The sequence below is a fragment of the Podarcis erhardii genome (genome assembly GCF_964252035.2).
Source record: "Podarcis erhardii genome assembly, chromosome: Z".
NCBI lineage: Eukaryota > Metazoa > Chordata > Lepidosauria > Squamata > Lacertidae > Podarcis > Podarcis erhardii.
Genome location: NC_138504.1, coordinates 16,064,661 through 16,086,147, shown reverse-complemented (window position 1 = coordinate 16,086,147; position 21,487 = coordinate 16,064,661). Strand labels below are relative to the sequence as shown.

The 21,487-nt window shown below is 40.5% G+C and overlaps 1 protein-coding gene across 7 annotated transcripts in view; it reads right to left on the bottom strand.

Annotated features, from left to right (window-relative positions):
* Positions 1–21,487, bottom strand: part of DIAPH2 (diaphanous related formin 2) — a 358,462-nt gene that overhangs the window by 267,066 nt on the left and 69,909 nt on the right. For all 7 annotated transcript variants that reach the window (XM_081847906.1, XM_081847907.1, XM_081847908.1 and 4 more), the window contains 6 exons: positions 17,139–17,257; positions 14,649–14,765; positions 13,914–14,032; positions 12,955–13,019; positions 8,229–8,333; positions 5,948–6,277 (listed from right to left, as the gene is read on the bottom strand). In XM_081847906.1, the coding sequence (XP_081704032.1) occupies positions 5,948–6,277; positions 8,229–8,333; positions 12,955–13,019; positions 13,914–14,032; positions 14,649–14,765; positions 17,139–17,257 (855 nt within the window). The remainder of the gene's footprint in view (positions 1–5,947; positions 6,278–8,228; positions 8,334–12,954; positions 13,020–13,913; positions 14,033–14,648; positions 14,766–17,138; positions 17,258–21,487) is intronic.

The window sequence follows — 21,487 nt, the reverse complement described above, 5'->3', positions numbered from 1 at the left end:
TCAGAAAGGATTACCTTCAAAAGTGTCATTAGATTAAATTTCTGTCCTGAAGTTATATAAAATCATGCACATAAATATCAACATCCTCCGCCTCAGCTACTAGACTAGAATGAAAAGCAATAAACTTATTTATAAAAACAACCTATATCAGTGAAGTGAACCTCACAATGGTGAACAAAGAAAGCATATAACTGTGCTTTGCAATAATCAAAGAAAATGTCCACATTTTATTTTAAAAGGGACAAAATATGTGGATATGGTTCTAAAAATAAAAAATAAAAAATGCAGCTGTCCTCCTTAAATAGACAAGACAGCCTATGTCAGGCTAAAAAGTTAACTACCTTCCTTTAGTGCAGATATAATGAAAACTGTTTATGATGGCTTTGTAAAATGCTGCTATTGCTCCTGTAATTTTCACTCTTTAAATATATTCAGATGGAAAATGTCTAAGTCATACCGAAGTTCATAAATTTTGGAAACAATTTGTTTACAGAAATCAGTACACTTGTACGTAAAAATGTGATCCTGGCCCCTAAACTACGGATTTTGCTTATTTTGTATAAAGGTAATGCAGATATGTAAACAGTTAATTGTACATATATCTACTTATTTGGAAATTGCTCAGAGCTGGAAAGATGCTTCATGATATACATTAGAACAGTGTTTCCCAACCTTTTTTGGGCAAAGGCACACTTGTTTCATGAAAAAAATCTCGAGGCACACCACCATTAGAAAATGTTTAAAAAATTAACTCTGTGCCTATATTGACTATATATACAGTGGTGCCCCGCAAGACGAATGCCTCGCAAGACTGAAAACCCGCAAGACGAAAGGGTTTTCCGTTTTTTGAGGCACTTCGCAAGATGAATTTCCCTATGGGCTTGCTTCGCAAGAAGAAAGCCTATAGGGAAATTTCAGGGGACCTCTTTTAAATGCTGGTGGTGGGGAGCAAAGCCTTCCCCCCCCTCCGGCCTTCAGAAGAGGTCCAGGAAGGCCGGCGGGGGCCGAAAGGCTTTGCTCCCCACCGCCAGCATTTTAAAAGCAGTCCGGGATAGCAGGGAAGCGCTTCCCGCTATCCTGGACGGCTTTTGAAGGCAGGCGGGGGGAGCAAAGACTTTTGTTCCCCCGCCCGCCTTCAGAAGAGGTCCAGGACCTCTTCTGAAGGCTGGCGGGGGGTGAAAGTCTTTGCTCCCCCCTGCCTGCCTTCCCGGGAGAGCGGAGAAACGCAGCGTGTTTCTCCGCTGTCCCGGACAGCTTTTGAAGGCAGGCAGAGGGGAGCAAAGACTTTCGCCCCCCGCCCGCCTTCAGAAGAGGTCCAGGGCCTCTTCTGAAGGCAGGCGGGGGGCAAAGGTCTTTGCTCCCCCGTGCCTGCCTTCCCGGGAGAGTGGAAAGTCTTTGCTCCCCCCCTTCAAAAGCCGTCCGGGACAGAGGAGAAACGTGCTGCGTTTCTACGCTCTCCCGGGAAGGCAGGCAGGGGGGAGCAAGGACTTTTGCCCCCCGCCAGCCTTCAGAAGAGGTCCAGGACCTCTTCTGAAGGCTGGCGGGGGGCGAAAGTCTTTGCTCCCCTCTGCCTGCCTTCAAAAGCTGTCCGGGACAGCGGAGAAACACGCTGCGTTTCTCCGCTCTCCCGGGAAGGCAGGCAGGGGGGAGCAAAGACTTTCACCCCCCGCCAGCCTTCAGAAGAGGTCCTGGACCTCTTCTGAAGGCGGGCGGGGAGCAAAAGTCTTTGTCCCCCCTGCCTGCCTTCCCGGGGGCTTTTAAATCGCCCCAGGACAGCGGAGAAGTCCTCCGCTGTCCCGGGCGATTTTTAAATGCTGGCGGTGCACTTCTTGCAGCCGGGTCCCAGGCCCAAGCTGGGCGGGCGAAACCCTGACGGATGCCGGCCTGAGGCGCGCCTAACCCTGCCCCGCCGCAGGGTCGAGGCCTAGCCCTCCTCCAACTGCCCTGCTCCCCGTGCCCGTTTCCTCCGAGGTAAGTGGCTCCAGTGGAGCTGCCTCCCGCCGCGCGCGGACTGGGCGCCCCGGGAAGGCGCAGCGGCGCCCCGACCGCCCCTCTCCGCCTGCGCTCGCTCCTCAGCCGGGCCAGCGGAGCACCGCCTGCCCAGCGCCCGCCACCCAATCGCGCGTCCTGGCGGCGGGAGGAGGGGGCGGCGTCGGCGCCCGGAGCCTGTGAGCCGAGGCGATGTGGGCCGGGCCTAAGCGCTGCCTCTGCCGTCGTTGCTGCCGCTGCTGCCGCCGCCGCCATAATGCTTGTTTGCTTTCAATGAGTGTGCCCTCCCACAGCACACCAGGCAACGTCTCGCGGCACACTAGTGTGCCGCGGAACACCGGTTGAGAAACACTGCATTAGAAACATGGTTCAATAAAGTTATGTCCATTGCTATCGCGGATAGATAGATATATTCAAGTACCAAGGGTGATTATAATCCTAATTTCACATTTATTTGGGGGGTTATTAAGTATATGACATCACAGTCACACAGGTAGCAAATCCCCTTGAAATAAAATTTTATTTGTTGATGTCTATAAACAGGCAACACCTTTTTCTTTTTCCCCATTTCCTTCATTGCACAATGTAAGTTGTATGGGTTTTTTCAAAAGTATCTTATTGATATTCCGTTACGAATTAATTGCATAAATAAAAGTAGAGAAGAGAATAATAGCAACAATAACAGGAAGTCATTAGAGTACAGTGTCATCAAAAAAGGGGGTGGCGAAATAGAACAGAAGCAATCCCAGTTGTGGTTCATTGGATGTAGGTGTCAGATTAAAGTGTCATTCCATCTGCAATGTTCTGTGTGATGCTGGTGGATGAAAGTCATGCTCAATAGTTTGTGCATATTGTCAGGTCTGGTCGTTGTCCTCTTCAGATCACCACACAAATGCTTCTTGTTCTTTTATAACTTTTTATTGCTTATTAAGAAAACAATCTTATAAACGGTTCTTAAATATTATTCCTCAGAGTCACTTCTTTCAGATACCTTCTGAGCTCTGCTTCTCCGTGACCAGCCACCCTCAAAATGTCGAAGGCGCCCTTCCCTTCGCTTTCCCGCTCTTTTTTCTAACCTTCTGGCTAGAGCTGGCTTGTATCTCCATCCATTATCATTGGTGGAGTCTCATAAGTCACTTCTCCTGAAAGTAGCGGTCTGCCGTTGATTGTTTTCACTCGCAGTGGGAAATTCAAAGGTAACAAAGCGATTTTGTGTTCCTGTACCAACTTCTGGTCTATGAAATCTGCTGACGCTCCTGAGTCTAACAGCGCCTCTACCTGGACCCTGTGTCCATTGGGTAGTTGTAGTTGCACCTTCACCGTTAGTCCTGGAATAGGTGGTTCCACGTGAGAGCCTTCTATTGCTTCTCCACCCGGCTGCAAGCTCCCATTTCCAGCCGGGGACCTTCGTTTCCCTGATGCAGTTCCTTTGGGCAATTGCCTTCTCCCATGTCTGCTCCAGATAGAGACTCCCATCCTTTACGATTGCGACATTGTTGTGCTAGATGCCCTGGTTTTCCACAGACAAAGCAACGTCTCGTGTCTCTTCCTCTCCCTGCATTTCCTCTTACCATGGAAGAGGTAGTAACTGGGAGGGGTCTGGCTGCTTCTAATTCCATGGTCTCTGGCCGCTCTCATCCTGGCATGTTGCCCACTCTGCTCTCTGTACTTTCGATAATATTGTTTTCCCGCCACCGTGGTCTCCATTGTTCCTTCTTTTCACTAGCCCTCCATTCCACGCGTAGGCTCAATTGCAGGCACGTTCGGACCAGAGAATCCAAGGAACTAGGTTCTGGCATTTGGGCCAATTGGTCTAAAATCTCATTATTCAGTCCTTCCCTAAAAAGGGCTGCAACTGTTGGGGAATTCAGATCCCATTTTAATTTCTGCACCAGCAAACTAAAGTTGGACAAATAAACTCCCACAGTGTCTTTTCCTTGTCTCATTCTCAACAGCTGCCTAGCTGTGGTTATTTCATGCGCAGGGTCTAAGAAAATCGTGTCTAGATGCTGCAGAAACATTTGTAGATTTCATAGGGCGGCATCCCTTCGAGATATTAGGGGTATAACACAGTCCTTAGCCTTCCCTTCCAAGAAATTAATCACATAAGCAACCTTCTCTTGCTCAGATTGAAATTCTTTATCCTTTATCTCAATTATGTAAGAAATTTCTGTCTTGAAAGCCATGTATTCAGAGCTTTCTCCCTTGAAGCTACGTGGACGTACAGTAAATGTTTTACTCACTCTATCTCCACACGTCGCTTGCAACATGGTTCTATGTTCTCCCAGTGCTGCTGATAGTATGTCGACTTGACTTTTCAACTGTAAGTTCTGTTGCCATAAGTCCTGTAATGTTAGCTGGAGCGCTGGGGTTTCTCCTTGCCCAACTGGCGCCACAGCTCCCTCCATTTTGGCTTCTCCTTCTTACTTATAGTGAAGAGGCGCAGAGCAGAAGGTATTCTGTCAGGCCTGGTCGCTGTCCTCTTCAGATCACCATACAAACGCTTCTTGTTCTTTTATAACTTTTTATTGCTTATTAAGAAAACAATCTTATAAACGGTTCTTAAATATTATTCCTCAGAGTCACTTCTTTCAGATACCTTCTGAGCTCTGCTTCTCCGTGACCAGCCACTCTCAAAATGGCGAAGACGCCCTTCCCTTTGTTTTCCCACTCTTTTTTCTAACCTCCTGGCTAGAGCTGGCTTGTATCTCCCCTCCTCGAATCTGAGCTAGAACTTAACCCTTGCCTTTCCTGTGAACAGCCAGTCCCTCCCTGTTGTTCCTCTTGCTCTCTTCTATTAGATTCACTGCTCTCCTTCCCCCCCTTGGGGAATGCTTTCTCCCTCTGATAAACTGGAAACTTCTAACTCTCCCCTGACACATATTAAATAAAAGGATAAAAGGTAAAGGTAAAGGGACCCCTGGCCATTAGGTCTAGTCGTGACTGACTCTGGAGGTGCGGCACTCATCTCGCTTTATTGGCCGAGGGAGCCGGCATACAGCTTCCGGGTCATGTGGCCAGCATCACTAAGCTGCTTCTGGCGAACCAGAGCAGTGCACAGAAACACCATTTACCTTCCCGCTGGAGCGGTACCTATTTATCTACTTGCACTTTGACGTGCTTTTGAACTGCTAGGTTGGCAGGAGCAGGGACCGAGCAACGGGAGCTCACCCCATCGCAGGGATTCGAACTGCCAAGCTTCTGATCGGCAAGTCCTAGGCTCTGTGGTTTAACCCACAGCGCCACTCGCGTCCCAATAAAAGGATACTATGTTGCATAGAAGTTTGTGTTTTCTTTCCAGTATGGTGCTCTCATTGTAAAGCTTGTCCATAAGTACAGTCCCCTGTCTGTGATAGCCAGGCTTCAAAGAGATTTTCATTAAGGGTCCTCCAATACCTGACAATTATTAATCTGGCAGCAGTTCACAAATAGGTAATGAGATATTTATTAGGCATTCCTTGGATTTCTAAAGGAAAATAAGGTAATAGTGCTATTTGGGGGTTTGATTAGACCATAAATTGTGTTTTTATATCCCATTTATAATTTTATAATTGTATTCATTTCATTTCATTTTTATTTTTGTTTGACTTTACTATCAAAAGCTCATTGTGATGAGCTTATATTATTTTGTTGTTAATTCTTGTTTTTATCTTCAAGTGCATTGATATTGTTGTTCAATAATAATATTTTTAATTAAGTTATGTTTCCACAGGTTTGCACAGCACTTCCTACAGCTATCACTACTCTTAAGAAAAAGTGTCCCAAATCCCTTCAGATTACTCCATCCTACAAATGAGTTTTAAAGGTTAACAAATTGCGACTATTGAAAATTTATCAGCCCTAAAATTAGAAAGAGTTTAAATTCTAGAATTCTTATGTTCAAAACAAAATTCCTGCCATTCTTTCCTTTAAAGATCATAAAAGTGGTGAAAATATTGGTGAAATTAAATTTATATACCTTTGCCCAGTTGATTCTCTTCATAGATACTTCAGGGTTGTACTTCTTCTTCTGTTTCATTCCAAAAGGCAGTGCTGGTGCAGCTCCTATAGGTGGAATCCCTCCAAAAGGAGGAGGAGGTGGTGGTGGTCCACCAAACATAGGTGGAGGTGGAGGTGGTATAGACCCTCCAGGCAAAGGAGGTGGTGGAGGTGGAATACCACCAGGAAGTGGTGGTGGTGGAGGAGGAGGAGGTGGTGCTGCAGAGGCTAAACCACCTGGAAGAGGAGGTGGTGGTGGTGGCGGAGGTGGTACTCCTGCAGGAGGTGAGCCACTTGAAGACACAGGAGCCTACAAAATAAGCATGTTTTAGATCTGAGGGTTGAAAAAGGGAACAGAGAAAATGCTGGCCACACAAGAGACACCAGAGGCATCAAGTAAATTCTCATGTAAATGACAACCTGCATATTACGAGAACCAGAACATTTTCCATGTTTCCCAGATTGCTCATGTAAGCAAGGTTGTTCCAACTATATTCTATTCTACATTGCTGAAGGATTTCACAGAGATGAAACCCATAATGAAAAAGAATGTGGTCTTTACCAAGGGGGGATGGAATCATTTTAAAATCAGTATGAGTCATTTAACAGAAATGGGTTATATTTTTGGCACTACATTAGTAAGCGCCATATGCAACTTTTTAAAGAGTTTCTTCATATTAAAATAGATCAAGAGAATTAATGAAGTGACATTTGAAAACAAGAAAAAAAGGTCCATTAACAAAATACTTTCCAAGGGCTTAAGATATTTTTATCTGTGTGGTATTCATAGAACTGTTAAAAAGGAAGCCAAATGGCTGAAACCGAATTATCATCTTAAGGTTCCCATATTCAAATATTCACTACCTCAGAAAATCCATCTTCAAAATGATGTTAACTGTGCAGGCTGAGAAATTAGGAAGAGGATCTGGCTCTTGGCTGTGATGCTTAAAAATGTTCACTTCTACTGACAAGATAACACCAGGGAAGTTTATTATCTGTTCTAATATAAGCTTTCAGCAATACCATTTGAGTGAGGCCTTGGTCAAAATACCACATAATATGGTACCACTAGGATAAGAAGTCATAAATTAGAAATCTACTCTCCAGACTTCTCCGTCTAGAATAAACTTCACTAGAGCAAGTGATTTTCTACCAGCAGACTCCAAATAGCTGAACTTTCAAACTTTTATTTTTCAACTGTTCCTTTAAAAGAAAAGACAGTCTGTCCTATGATTCTACCCTCTTATCTCTAAATAGAGATATGATTTCTATAACTGGTATACCTTCTGTGTCCTGTGTACTATGTACACACAGTACCCAGCTGACACTAAATGTTAACCAACAGTGGCACAGAGACAATTCTGCTTCTTAGGGATTTAGTAAGCATTTGAGCTCATTAATATGACCAACAAAATTTCTCCATACCACCAACTGTATTTAAAGTGCCCAAAAGAAGATATCTTCTGTAATATCCTCTCAGTGCAAGTGACTCAAACATAAATTTTCATTTACAGTTTGCATTATATGCCTTAAGCAACATTCATTTCCGGAGAAGTTACACTAAGCTTTCTAACCAACAAGCACATTAAAAAAATAAAACAAACATCATCGCAAAACCAAAATGCACATAAAAGAGTGTTGGCAGTTGCTTACAGAATATCTTCAAATATGGAAGAGTCTTGTGTTTCCAAGATGATCCAGTGTTCATGTTTTAATGCCACAGATGTGACTATTGCTTACAGAGCAATCAGAAAGGGCCATAAAATTCAACAAAGAAGCATATTTGTACATGATTTCTTCTTTCAGCCAAAGTGATTCAGGGTCGTATCAGAGCTAAAGTACATCCTCCTCCCCAATTTATTTAAATAGAGTAGTGGTTAAGGTGTTGGACTAACATAGATTCACATCCACACTCACCCACTTAGTGGGTTACTTTGGGTAGTTACTCATTCTTTCAGCCTAACCTATCTCACAGTGTTGCTGTAAGAATAGAAGGGTTGGGGGAGGTAGCATGTATGCTGCCTTGAGATCATTAGGTAAATTTTGTAAGATGACCAGTCAGTGATGCTCCTGCTCATACATAGACCAGTAGAAGGAACCAGTCACACTGTCTGATTTGAAACAGTGATGCAATATTTCTCCTGCCATCTATCTTTAGCCCACTGCTAGTAATTCCCCCTTAATTTTTTAAAAGTTAATTCCATACTTCCCCAAAGTAGAACACATTTTGAAAACATGTAAAATCCATCTTGTTATATTACCTGGGTTTGTAACTGCTGGATTTGAGTTTCAAGTTCTTTGATTTTCTCTTCTCGTTTTTGAAGCTCAGCTTGTGCCTCCTGTCGAGCTGAGAATTCTTCATCAAACTGCAATGATCACCAACATAGAAGCAGTCATCCATCTTTGTCCAAACATAATGCTTTAACTTTCACAAGGGTGGTATATAGATTGAGTAAAATAATAGAAGCCTGCTAGGCTTCCTAGACTAGCCAAATATTTTTTTCTTCAATTTTCCTGGGCTTAAAGCATTCACACCAATGAATATCTAGAGTCAGCTTCTCACACATTCCTGTCAACTTGCAGGTACACAAGACTCAACATCTTAGGCATTTTCATTAGAATCTGCATAATCTTAAGGACCTGCTTTTAAAACTTAATATTATGCATATAAATGCTGTAATATTTAAAATACTAAAAGGGCAGATTTACTTCAGTCCACTTCCTCCAAAAACATTTGACAGATTTACCTCAGTCCTCTTCCCCCTGAAACATTTTGGTCATAATCAAAAAGACTAGAAGTTCAGAGGAATCTTATCACTTGCTATAGAATGTCCATTCCCACAGAACTTGCTGGGAGCAGCAGTTGAGGCCCTGGTGCAGAATGGCAGAGCTTGTTTCCCTTTTCAAGCTTTGGTTTCATGGAAGGGGGCACTTCTGGTTCCTTTTGGCACACCAACAGACAGGTGCTCACTTGCAAGTCTCACCAGTAGGTGAGCTGGAGGATGTGGCTGGGGAGCAGACCTGAGTAAGAAATTATTCCTTCCGGTTCGCTCGATCAGCCACACCAGGACTCTTCCAGTTAGTCAGTGCTGGATTTCCTACCTTCCCTGTCTTATTTCTATGGTTTGCAGGCTACCTAAAGGTGAGCAGGTAAGCCCTGGATGGATCTTGTTATGGATTTTATCAGTTGCTATATTCGGGCCAGGGAGAAATTTTCCCTGAAGACAAATTGGGCCTGTCTGCTGGTTTCATTTCCTCATAGCAATTGCCACAAACTTGCAGGCAGAAATGCATTGGGTTGCATCCTTAGGCCAGGTGGGTGGAGGGTGGGCCCCGTTTGCCCTGCAGTCATGGGGTATCCCCTTAAGGGAACCTGGGGACACTTCTTGTACAGATTCCCAAGCTCAGGGGTTAACAGGCCTTATCACCTCCACTGAGTGATCTTAGTGGTCACTAAGAGTAACTGCACAACACAGGGTGACTCTTAACTTGGTCAACTCTATACTTAACCAGCAGTTTGGCTGGTTGATTTCAGTATATATACACCCAATACATATGCCAAACCATCTGACACCTGTAACCAATAAAACTGTGGCCTTTTCAGTCCCAATATTGTTACCCCATGTACTTTGTTGATGTTATTATTTCAACCCCTGCCACTGGCTCCACTCTGCCTGGGCCTACAATGTGAAAACTTTATGACCACACAGGGAACGGACCATGATATGGGGAAAACAGATCTAAATTTACTTCCTCCCAACCTGGCACTGTAATGGGGTGGGGCTGTCACTTCAACTGTGTTCAGTTAAATAAACAATACATGTACAACCTTCCACAGCTTTTTGTTTATATCTGTATTTGAACAGCAGACAATCTTCTAGATAATGCTAGGCAGAACTGAGTTAGAGTATGAATGCATGTGTTTGTCATGTACACAAACGAAACAAATAGAATGTTGTTATACTTGTTTAGTTAATGTCATTTCCTTTCCATCATAAGGTAGGTTGTTCTGCTAGTATGAAAATCCAAAGCTTTTATGTGATGCAAATATTCTTTGCAATTAAAAGAAGTAAATTTTCTTATAGGCTATCTTTAAAACTAGTTAAATTTGATTTTCATTTGAAAAGTGGAAGTCTAAATACAAAAAAAATGGTGTGTTGGTGTTTTTTCAAGTTCTGTAGCTTTCAAGGGTGATGTACCATTATTCAAATTTACCAAATCTGCTCAGTTGTAGGAGCCACCAGCATATAATACTGGTTTCAATGGAAGAAGCATTCCCAGCATGAATAAGTGAGGACTTTAAAACTCAACAAACTTTGAAAGGAATACTGAAGCACATGTTTCCAATAACTCATAATAATCAAATTTGATCAATTTATTTTAGAAAACATGTTGAACTGGATGGTAGCTAATACATGCACAGTATCTTGAAAAGTGTTAATCCCTTTTCAATATGCTTATTTCTCTAGTACAGCAGATTTTTCAAATGCTTTATTCAAGATAAAGATGAATTAATAGAGGAGACTGCTGCCAGAAATATAGAGAGAAATAAAAAGACTGAGTTTGTGGCAAAATAGCCTATGGCATGATAAATTACCTCTACAAATTTTGCCATAGTACATGAACCTTTTTCAGATTATGTGTAACATTCTAGCAGTCAAATATATTGATCCCAAAAAAGCAGTATCTCTAGAAGATTTGTAGGTAGAACTTCTACAGAAGAGAGTTAAACTGATTGACTTAGCAAACTTTAACCACTCCTCTCCCCGCAAAAAAACCCCCACAAACACATATCCCCAACATAGAATATTAACCTAGTGAAATCAGAATGCAGTAGATGAATGGTTTTACACTGCTCTTTTTCAAGAAGTCCCCTAAATAAACTACTGTTGAACCTGCCCTTTCAACCTCCCTATGGGCTTATAGGGAATGATTCCATATAGCTAACACAGTACACGTGGTTGGCACAGCAAGGCAGCCAACAGGAGGCAAGTTAAAACTGTTTTGTTCAAAATGCAAAACTATCCTTCCTGGCCCTTCAGCATAGGAATAGCTCGAATTCCTCCATTTGATCAAAACTGACCAAGAAAAACAGAGTTTTTCCGCCTGCTTATTAGACAAATTCAAACTGTGATGTGGGTCTGTTGCCAGGTCCATTACATTTTGATCACAGTCAACCATGTCAGCGCTAGTCAGGAGAAATAGGCTACTTCATCCAGGGAGAAACCGGGGGGTTGGTCTGGGTGTTGCATCAGTATGCGGATGATACCCAGCTCTACCTCTCTTTTTAATCAGAACCAGTGAGGGCAGTGAATGTCCTGTGTGAGTTTCTGATGGTGGTTAGAGGATGGATGGCAGCTACCGGACTGAGGTTGAATCCTGACAAGACAGAGGTACTGTTTTGGGGGGGACAGGGGGTGGGCTGGTGTGTAGGACTCTCTGGTCCTGAATGGGATAGCTGTGCCCCTGAAGGACTAGGTGCGCAGTCTGGGAATCATTCTGGACTCACAGCTGTCCATGGAGGGGCATGTCAATTCTGAGACCCTACCAGAGTGGTGCATGCTCTGGTTATCTCCTACTTGGACTACTGCAATGTGCTCTATGTGGGGCTACCTTTGAAGGTTATTTGGAAACTACAACTAATCCAGAATGTGACAGCTAGACTAGTGACTGGGAGTGGCCACCAGGACCACATAACACCTGTCCTTAAAGACCTACATTAGCTCCCAGTAAATTTCCAACACAATTCAAAGTGTTGGTGTTGTTGACCTTTAAAGCCCTAAATGGCCTTGGTCCAGTATACCTGAAGAAGCGTTTTCACCCCCATCATTCAGCTCCAAGGGCCTTCTGGCATTTCCCACACTGTGAGAAGTGAGGTTGCAGGGAACCAGGCAGAGGGCCTTCTCGGTGGTGGCGCCTGCCCTGTGAAATGCCCTCCCATCAGGAAATAAACAACTAACTGACTTCAGATGTCTAGAAGATATCTGAAGGCAACCCTGTATCAGGAAATTGTAAATGTCTAGTGTTTTACCATTTTTATGTGCTGTAAGCTGCGCAAAGTGGCTGGGGAAACCCAGTCAGTTATCAGGGTGTTGTTGTTGTTGCTGCTGCTGCTGCTGCTGCTGTTCAGCCCAGGACCTCAATACCTCAAGGACCACTTCTCCTCATATGAACCGACTCAGACTCTGTGATCATCATCTAAGGCCCTTCTTTATGTGCCTCCTCCAGAGAATGGCAACACAAGAATGAGCCTTTTCTGTGACGGCTCCGTTTGTGGAATGCATTTTCTAGGGAGGCTTGCCTGGCGCCTTCATTACATATCTTTAGGCACCAGGCAAAAACATTTCTCTAAAACTAGGCCTTTGGCTGTTTAAACATTCTATGGCCTTTTAAATGTGTTTGTGGCAGGGGGTTATTAGCTTTGCTTTATTTTTGTTTGTATTACGCTTTTTGTGTTGTAATTTTTTTTTTTTTTTATGTTGTGAACTGGCTGAGATCTTTGGGTGTAGAGCGGTATAGAAATGTAATAAATAAATAATACATAAATGAAGTTCAGATAAATAGTTCAAATTTGCCCTGTTTCAGGCACAGTTAATTTGCTATATTTCAATTACAGTGGTACCTCGGGTTAAGTACTTAATTCGTTCCAGAGGTCCGTTCTTAACGTGAAGCACCACTTTAGCTAATGGGGCCTCCTGATGCCGCCATGCGATTTCTGTTCTCATCCTGAAGCAAAGTTCTTAACCTGAGGTAGTATTTCTGGGTTAGCGGAGTCTGTAACCTGAAGCGTATGTAACCTGAGGTACCACTGTATATCTATCTCCCACTTAAGATCCCAGGGCACATTACAACAATGTAGAAATACAATATGAAAAACTATTAAAACAATTTAAAATTAAAAAGAAACAGGTTGTGTCTATTAATTATGGAATCTCAAATTATAGAAAGAAAAAAGTGTTCCGTGCTAGAAATTTCCCTTGTACCTACCTTTTTGGAAAATTCTGAAGCTTTTTGCTCACTTTCTTCCACTTTTGCTTTGTCCACGCAGCAATCTAAAAAAATTAAACCATAAAGACCAATGCAAAATCCACTTTACAAGGCAAATATGCAGATGAGGTATACTGAATGAACACTGATTCTGAGCACAACAAAAAATTTCAAAAATTTAACATTTCTTGATTCAATAAAGTTTAAAAAATTCATATTTTTAATTACAAATTCAACTTTGTAGCAATGTAATGCTAACTGGACAGCACTAGTACCTCATCGGCTGAGCAGAAAATTGCTTTATAAGAGATTTTTCTACCTAAAAAGTTTATGATCCAAAGTTCTGACATTTAACGAAAACATAATGGCCACTGAAGCATTCCTGTTCTCTATGAATGATATACATTTTTATCCAGGAGCACTTTCAACAACTTGTATGTGCCTATCATTACTCATATTTGAATCTTTCTATTCAGCTTGCTAACTAGTCAAACATGAATGGGGGGTGGGACAAGCTCACACATTTTGGAAGAAGACTGAAAGCTACAGCATGGTACAATAGAGCCCACTGTAGTCACTGCTAGCTGCTCCAATGCATGTGCATCTATTTCGGGTTTCACCTAACCAATAACACTGAATCAAGAGAATTTTGATATGGAACATTTGTAATAATAGAACGAACAGAAAGCCTCCATATAGAAGTACTGTGTGTGGCATAGATTCCACTAATTAAAAATCTAGAGCATAATCCACATAAAAAAATTAACCCCCTTTTATACATAGTGTTTTCAATAGAAGACTTATACATTCAACTCTCTACCAGAGGAAGAACAGAACTTAAAATGGCTTAACTTTGGTTGAAACATGCCTATACTACATAAATGGTGATCTTGGGGTGGGGGGAGAGAATCCTTAAACAATAATTACTAAAATAGTATAACATTATGATGCTCACATACCTACAAGGTGAGTGAAATCTACATCCAACCTTCCTCTACACTTGAAGTCAGGATCCATACCACTACAGTGCAATACTATCTGTGAAACGCATTCTTCTATTATCTTGTAATATTGAGGTCTGGTTGCCAAAAAAAACACAAAAATGTATTGATTTTAATAACCAAGGCACTTTTAAAAATAAGGAAGAAACATTTTAGTCTACTTAATAACTGATGGGAGCTAGTCCATTTTCATACATAACAACTGAAGGGTTGCTGTTCTGTTCATGGTGGTATAATCCTGCAAATGTGCAAAAATTTTGCGTGCAGAGGATTTATCTAGGTTCAATATGCTATTTACCACTTCTCCGCTCAGTACAATTCCACAAAGTATACACGAAGCTATTACTGGAGATGGGAGACCCCAATCAAACCTTCCTGTCTGCTCCTCATGCCAAGAGGAAAGACTGGATGGCAATATAGAAGGAATAATCAGATGTCCTAATTCCCTAACAAATCCTCCATGTATGGGAGCTGTGGAACTACATCATTTTTCTAGGTCTGTAAACTATACGTAAATAAAGCTTTTCCATACCTCATCCCCTTTCCAAAGAGCCTCACTTTTGTCCAGTGAATTGTATGCACTTGTACATACAAATAATGAGTAGTGTGACACTCTGTTATGTGAACACCAAATTTTAAACTGAAATTCAAAAATTGCTGACTTATTGGACATAAAAATCACTGCTGACTTACCGGACATAATAATCATTCCTGATTAGTAGAAAATGTTGTAAAATAGATAGGAAGTAGTTTTCAGATGCTGTTTCTCTCAGCATGTTATACAATAGGTGGTAGACCTCATTCACATCAGTACAAGGATTGTCAAGGAAATACCAAAATTGTTCTACAGAAAAACGCACCCATAAATTAACACTGCATTCTTGAAGATTAGGCCTAAAGAGCCCTTAAAATTTCTTCTGTGTGCAAGGCAGCACACAAGCCTTTCTGCACACCTAAAGTATCTATTTAGATCCCAAAATAACTATTCATGTAATGAATTACTATTCTTAATATTCCTCTTCATGGAATTTTGATTTTCTGCTACTCATAAACATGAAACGTATAATTCACTATTAAATATAGAAGTACAGTCGTACCTTGGTTTTCGAACAGCTTAGTTCATGAACTAACTTGGAACTCAAACACCGCAAACCCAGAAGTAGGTGTTCCGGTTTGCAAACTTTGCCTTGGAAGCCAAATGTCCAGACAGAAGCAGCGCCTTCGTTTCTGAATGTTTTGGAAGTGAACGCATTCTATTCGAAAACCAAGATACGGCTTTATTCAAACTGACACTATGTACTGTTCCAAAACTTCAGCCTTCTTTGAAATCAAGATTTGATTGATGCTTGTTTGATTCCCCTCTGTCCTATCTAGTTGAGATGCTGCTCTTCTGATAAGTTACTGGGTTCCTTGAGAAGCCAGTATCTCTGTGTAATGATTTTTATGCCTCTAATATCTTCAGTGCTTAGAAACATAGAATTAGTGCAAATACAATATATTACATAGTTTTATTTATTTAAATTATAAATAAATAAAGAATATAAATTATTTATTTCTGTTATTTATCTATGCAGACATCAGGGTGGGGTCTTAAAACAACCAACCAAAACTAATAATATGTAATAAAATGTGTCATCAAAACAACAACAAAAAAAGATAAAACTGAGTAATTATTGAAAATAATTATCCAAAAATATATGAGTAATATATAAACCTGGTAAGAAAATTCTCACTTTTTCATTATACGATTAACACAGACTGACAAACCTGACCGTAAAGCGAAATGAAGCATTTCTATTACCAAGGAAGTAAGAATTGTTTTCTGAATTTTGAACTAAAGTTTTAGAAAAGTTACACTGTTAGGAATTCAGAGACATATTATTACACTTACTGGTCTGCTATAAACATAAACTTAGCCTCCCCTGCCCATGCACTCCCACTACTCCAATCTGGTGCAGTTACAATGACTTTAGAAGCTTTGCAGTATCATCCAAATCTAGGGAAACTGTGATTAATCTTAACTATAGTTTGTGAAACAAGCCAACTTTCAACCAAAGTTTATGAGGTTTACTTGCTTCCACTAGCCAATATATTTTGACTACAGTTTGACTACAGGACAAGCTGCCAAACCTCCAAAACTGGAAAGGAAATGGGCAGGCAAGTAGGAAGGGGTTGTAGGACTGGGAACCATAAATTAGGAAGCCAAGAAGGCACAGGCTGAAAGGGATAAAATCTGTGAGAAAAGAGATGACAGAAGCATTAGGTGTAATCCTTGGTAAAGTGGTCACAAGAAACAAAAGCCAAATTAAGTGTCACCTTTGCTTTTTGAGCTCCTCTTCTACTTATGTTTAACTACAGAAGCTGGTTATCATAAGAGAAGGGAATATATGTGCCTCTTTTAAACTTACTTTTCCCTCCGATGTTTAAAGTTATGTCTTACAATACAACCATGTGCATGTTTAATTGGTTTTAATTATTTTAAAATATGTTTTAGCTGTTTCTATTTTACTTGCAAGCTGGTGTCAGAGAAAAAGGTGGGAAATAAATAAATAAAATCCAGCCTTTCCGAAATGGATGCTCTTCAGATTATTATTATTTTACTACAACTCCAATCAGTTCCACTTAGCACAGCCATATTGGCTAGAGCTGACTGGAGTTGTGGTCCAAACATCTGGTGGGCACCCAGTTGGGGAATGCTATCCTAGATCATGCAAGGTAATTCCACTAGTTGTGACTACAACTGTTACTGCAGCATTGTGACCTGAGAACCCTAAGGAGACAATGGGGTCAAGAAGAAATACTGGGGATACTAAATTTCACATACTGATTTCCATTAGTTGGCCAATTCTCTCGCATCTAATTCTCCTTATACTTTATTTCCAGACATTCAACGTATACTCTTCAATAGTTACTCCTAGTCTATAGCTTCTCAACTATCTGTTTAAATAAGATGCACTTTCCGTGAATCAAGGGGAAAGTTCCAAAAATTGTACGTATGTCTTATTGACTTATTATTAATGCCAACTGGTCTATGCCCAGTTTGAAATAACATGCCAGCACATATTCTCCACTTCCTCATGCATGCCCCAAGTAATGAGATTATAATACCTAGCACTACTGCAAAAAGCTATTTTCTGCAAGCATTCATTTCTAATAAAATTGTACAGTCCTTTAAAAGGATATTCCATTTCCACTTTGATGTCACTGAGGCGGTGGGCCAACTCAATTAAGTCTTCTTCTTTGTTTTCATCAAACACTTTCAACTGAATATCCAGTTCTTCATTCTCCTTCTCTTTTAGATCCTATTATTCCATAAAATAAATTGAATAGTTTATCATAAAACTTATCTTAATGGCATACTTTTCAACTCTTCTATACCTACAGTACAACCAAGCATAACCACACAGTTGAAGGTCATATGTTGAGTTTGCAACCACCGTATGTTCTTCTCATCCTCTGTATATTTAAGTAAGAAATATGTTTCGCCACAGTATGATACATACAGACTTAGGACAATTGGTTGCTGATACATGTACATGATATACCATAGACAAAGCAAAAGTGTAACAAATTTTCACCTTATTATGTACTTTATAGGCATACAAACATCAAAAACTTTCTAGATCAAATAAAAACTTGATCCAGTACAGCAGCTGAAAAATACCTTGAAGGAGTCATGCAGCTATGACACAAATTGCTTGCAACACTGACTGCATTTGAATGAAGCACATGGATATATTCAAGCACAACAGTCCCAAGTATGGCTTATTGAGAATTCTGCTTAAATTGCTGCTCCAACTCTGCCACTACAACCGTAAATGCCTATTCCATGTAATGTGCTCATTAAGGAACTGGTTTTGCTCATGCATTCTCCATGAACAGTCATAAACTAAAATACTATGTGAAAGTGTTACCTTCAGTTGCATAATCACAGTAGACTGGCATCTTTATTTTGTAGTCATGTTGCACTATTAATGCTTGTCGACATTAACCTCAAAGTCTCAATTTGAACAATTCTAATTCAAATGAGGTTACAATGGTGCATATCTGTCCAGAATACGGAGCTCTTTCAATGCGGTTTTTTTATTATTATAATAGACTGTCAGACCTTATGGAAAAAGGTGTTGATGGTATTTAAATTTCTGAATTTTGAGAGTGGTCTGGCTGTGATAAATTCATTTCTCAAGACTACCCATGGCGAGTATCTATCCTTGGGTGGCACTCTCTGCTGGAAATGTATTTCATTCCCAGTTGTAGGTCCTACAAGGTGAAACTCTTCCTCCTAAGGAGTGTATGTATATGATCATATCCTATTACCTTATATCAGAACAATCACTCTGCCTTCATAGACTATGAAGACATATGAAAGGATAGACATTAAATCTATCATACTGAGTATAAAGCATACTGGCTGAAGAGTACTATGTTCTAAGCAGCTTTGACTATACAGTGGAGCTGTATTCCTCCCTTCCTTTAAATGCTAAGTATGAACAATTATTGGCTGTTAATAATATGAATCTGGTTTAGTAGTTGATTTCTACCAGTTTTTGTTTGATTTAAAATACTTCTAACAAATTGCAATGTATGTATCATTACAACATACATCTGGTGAACTTTAAATCTCACAGTATGACTATATTGCTTACTGCATCCTGCATAGTACTCCTGTTTTTATATAAAACAATTTTTTGCCTAGGTTCCTACTTGTGTTTAAATACTAGAGTAATTATTAATTTGTAACACAGTAAAAACAGCATGCATCAAAGTTGTTGTTGTTGTTTTAAAAGAAAAAAAGAAAAATCCAAACTTTTACAGCATGCCACACTAGAGATTGTTGGGATTAATATATCACCTTGAAGTTCTTTTACTATGATCCCTTTTATCTTGCAGATTTCAAAAGACATTCGATAATCACAAGTGAGGACATTCAAAGACGATAATAGGAGAAGTAAGATGACCAGGTGTGGCGCCTACAACAAAAATGTCAGCAATGTGGAGCCCACAGTTAGCCACATAGAACAGAACTCACTGTATTGAGGAATGATGACTATCCCATGTTCATACCAGAAGTATCAAGTAGGCAGAGACCTGTAAGTCATTGAACCATGCAACACTAAAAACTTATCTTGTTTTTAAGTAATAATATGGAGATGTATAAATGCAAAGAAGATGCAAAGAAAGTCAAACTTTTCCCATGCATTATGCATAAATAATAAAACCTCTTGCAGGCAAAATGAAAGCATTACTTTGATGCAAACAATAGCAAACAAAAAGAAAGCAGTATATAATAATCATGTTATTTAAGAAATCAGTATGGTGCTTTTACTCACAAGAAAGCCTGCTGGATCTTGGTCTGCAATGTATTATGAAGGGGCTGAGAAACATTATCAGAAATACTAACTTTTTCTTTCTAGATTTCTAACCATCCACAATCTACTTAACTTTGAAATAGTCCTGCTGACAAATAAAGCTTAGCTGAGAGTTATCCTGAATTTAAGCTCATTGAAAAGGTCACGATCATTATCCAACACCTAGAACTGAATGATGAATTATCCCTCTATATCAGCTACTATTTGATCCAGGCCACTATTTCAATGAAGCAGAGAAACTTAGTTCAATCTTAAGAGGCCTTAAGTTTTGAAACACACTTAAAATATTAATAAACCTATTTTAATTTACCCCAAATGTTATTTTCACTAAAAACCTAATTATACTAACTTGAAGGCTACATACAAATAAGAAGACTTGAATTTGTAGAATAAAAGGTTTAATTAAGGGTGAACATCTGCCAGTCAGGATGTTCCACTATAAACCTGTCTGTGCAAAAGTTGTTCCTAAGAACCATTCCTTAATTGATCAGACCTACTAACACCCTGCTTTATTAAATGAGTAAGCAACCGATTATCTGCACTAATCTATCACCTTCACTTTACACATCTATATTCCCTCATTAAAATGTGGATCCTTAACTGCACATTCAAATTAAAGTCTAAATTATGCCAAAGGTTAGGACATAATTATGACTGCAGCCGGAATTTCAAATAACCTAATAAAAATATGAATCTAGACACCAACAGAAAATAATTTTGCCTTATATGCCTTATAAGATCCTTCGGAACCTGGCTGTAACGTATTTTGTGCTATTAACTTTTCAAGTTTTGTTGGCAAACACGAAACAAAAGCAAGCCTTTAGATAGATGTATTTTAATAAACTTTTTTTTTCTGCCAGTCAACAACTATTTTAAATTTTCAATAATAAAATATGGTTATTTTTCAAACTACCTCTCTTATATTTATGTGTTGCTCAGGAAAAATGATAACTTCAATTAAAATACACCATTTTGTTCCCAGTTCCAATTTGTTAAAAAGGTAAATGGACCCCTGACCATTAGGTCCAGTTGTGACCGACTCTGGGGTTGTGGAGCTCATCTTGCTTTATTGGCTGAGGGAGCCGGCATACAGCTTCCAGGTCATGTGGCCAGCATGACTAAGCCACTTCTGGCGAACCAGAGCAGCGCACGGAAACGCCGTTTACCTTCCCACTGCACTATCTACTTGCACTTTGACGTGTTTTCGAACTGCTAGGTTGGCAGGAGCAGGGACCAAGCAACAGGAGCTCATGGGGATTTGAACCGCCAACCTTCTGATCGGCAAGTCCTAGGCTCTGTGGTTTAACCCACAGCGCCACCTGCGTCCAATTTGTTATACCTATACTAATTTTTTTAAAGGGACGCAGGTGGCACTGTGGTCTAAACCACTGAGCCTAGGGCTTGCCAATTGGAAGGTTGGCAGTTTGAATCCCCGCGACGGGGTGAGCTCCCGTTGCTTGGTCCCAGCTCCTGCCAACCTAGCAGTTCGAAAGCACGTCAAAGTCCAAATACATAAATAGGTACCGCTCCGGCGGGAAGGTAAACAGTGTTTCCGTGCACTGCTTTGGTTTCGCAGAAGCGGCTTAATCATGCTGGCCACATGATCCGGAAAAACTATCTGCAGACAAACGTCGGCTCCCTCGGCCAGTAAAGCGAGATGAGCGCCGCAACCCCAGAGTCGTTCACAACTGGACTTAACTATCAGGGGTCCCTTACCTTTTATACTAATTTTAAAACAATGGTTTTATATATACATATATAAAAAATGGTATCTGCCAGAGTCCCAACAACCTGAGCAAGCATGGAGTGGTATTTAATGCTAGTCCTACTCTGAGTAGACCCACTGAACTTAATGGGCATGACTAAATTAGGTTCATTAATTTTAGTGGGTCTACTCTGAGTAGGACTTAGTTGAATACCACCTACACTGACTCCCTCTTTTGAATGGGACAAGTAGCATTGTAAACTGAGACTACAACCAGACAAGCAAAGGAAAAGACAGTTTTTATAGAGCATTTCCATTGAGCATATGCATGTCACACAACAGTATGATATGATTACAGTTAAGTGCACAGCCCATGGACATAATTAATATAAACAATAAGCAGAAGTAGAGAAGAATGTAAAGACTAAAGGAAAACGTGCTAGCTCAATCACATCTTA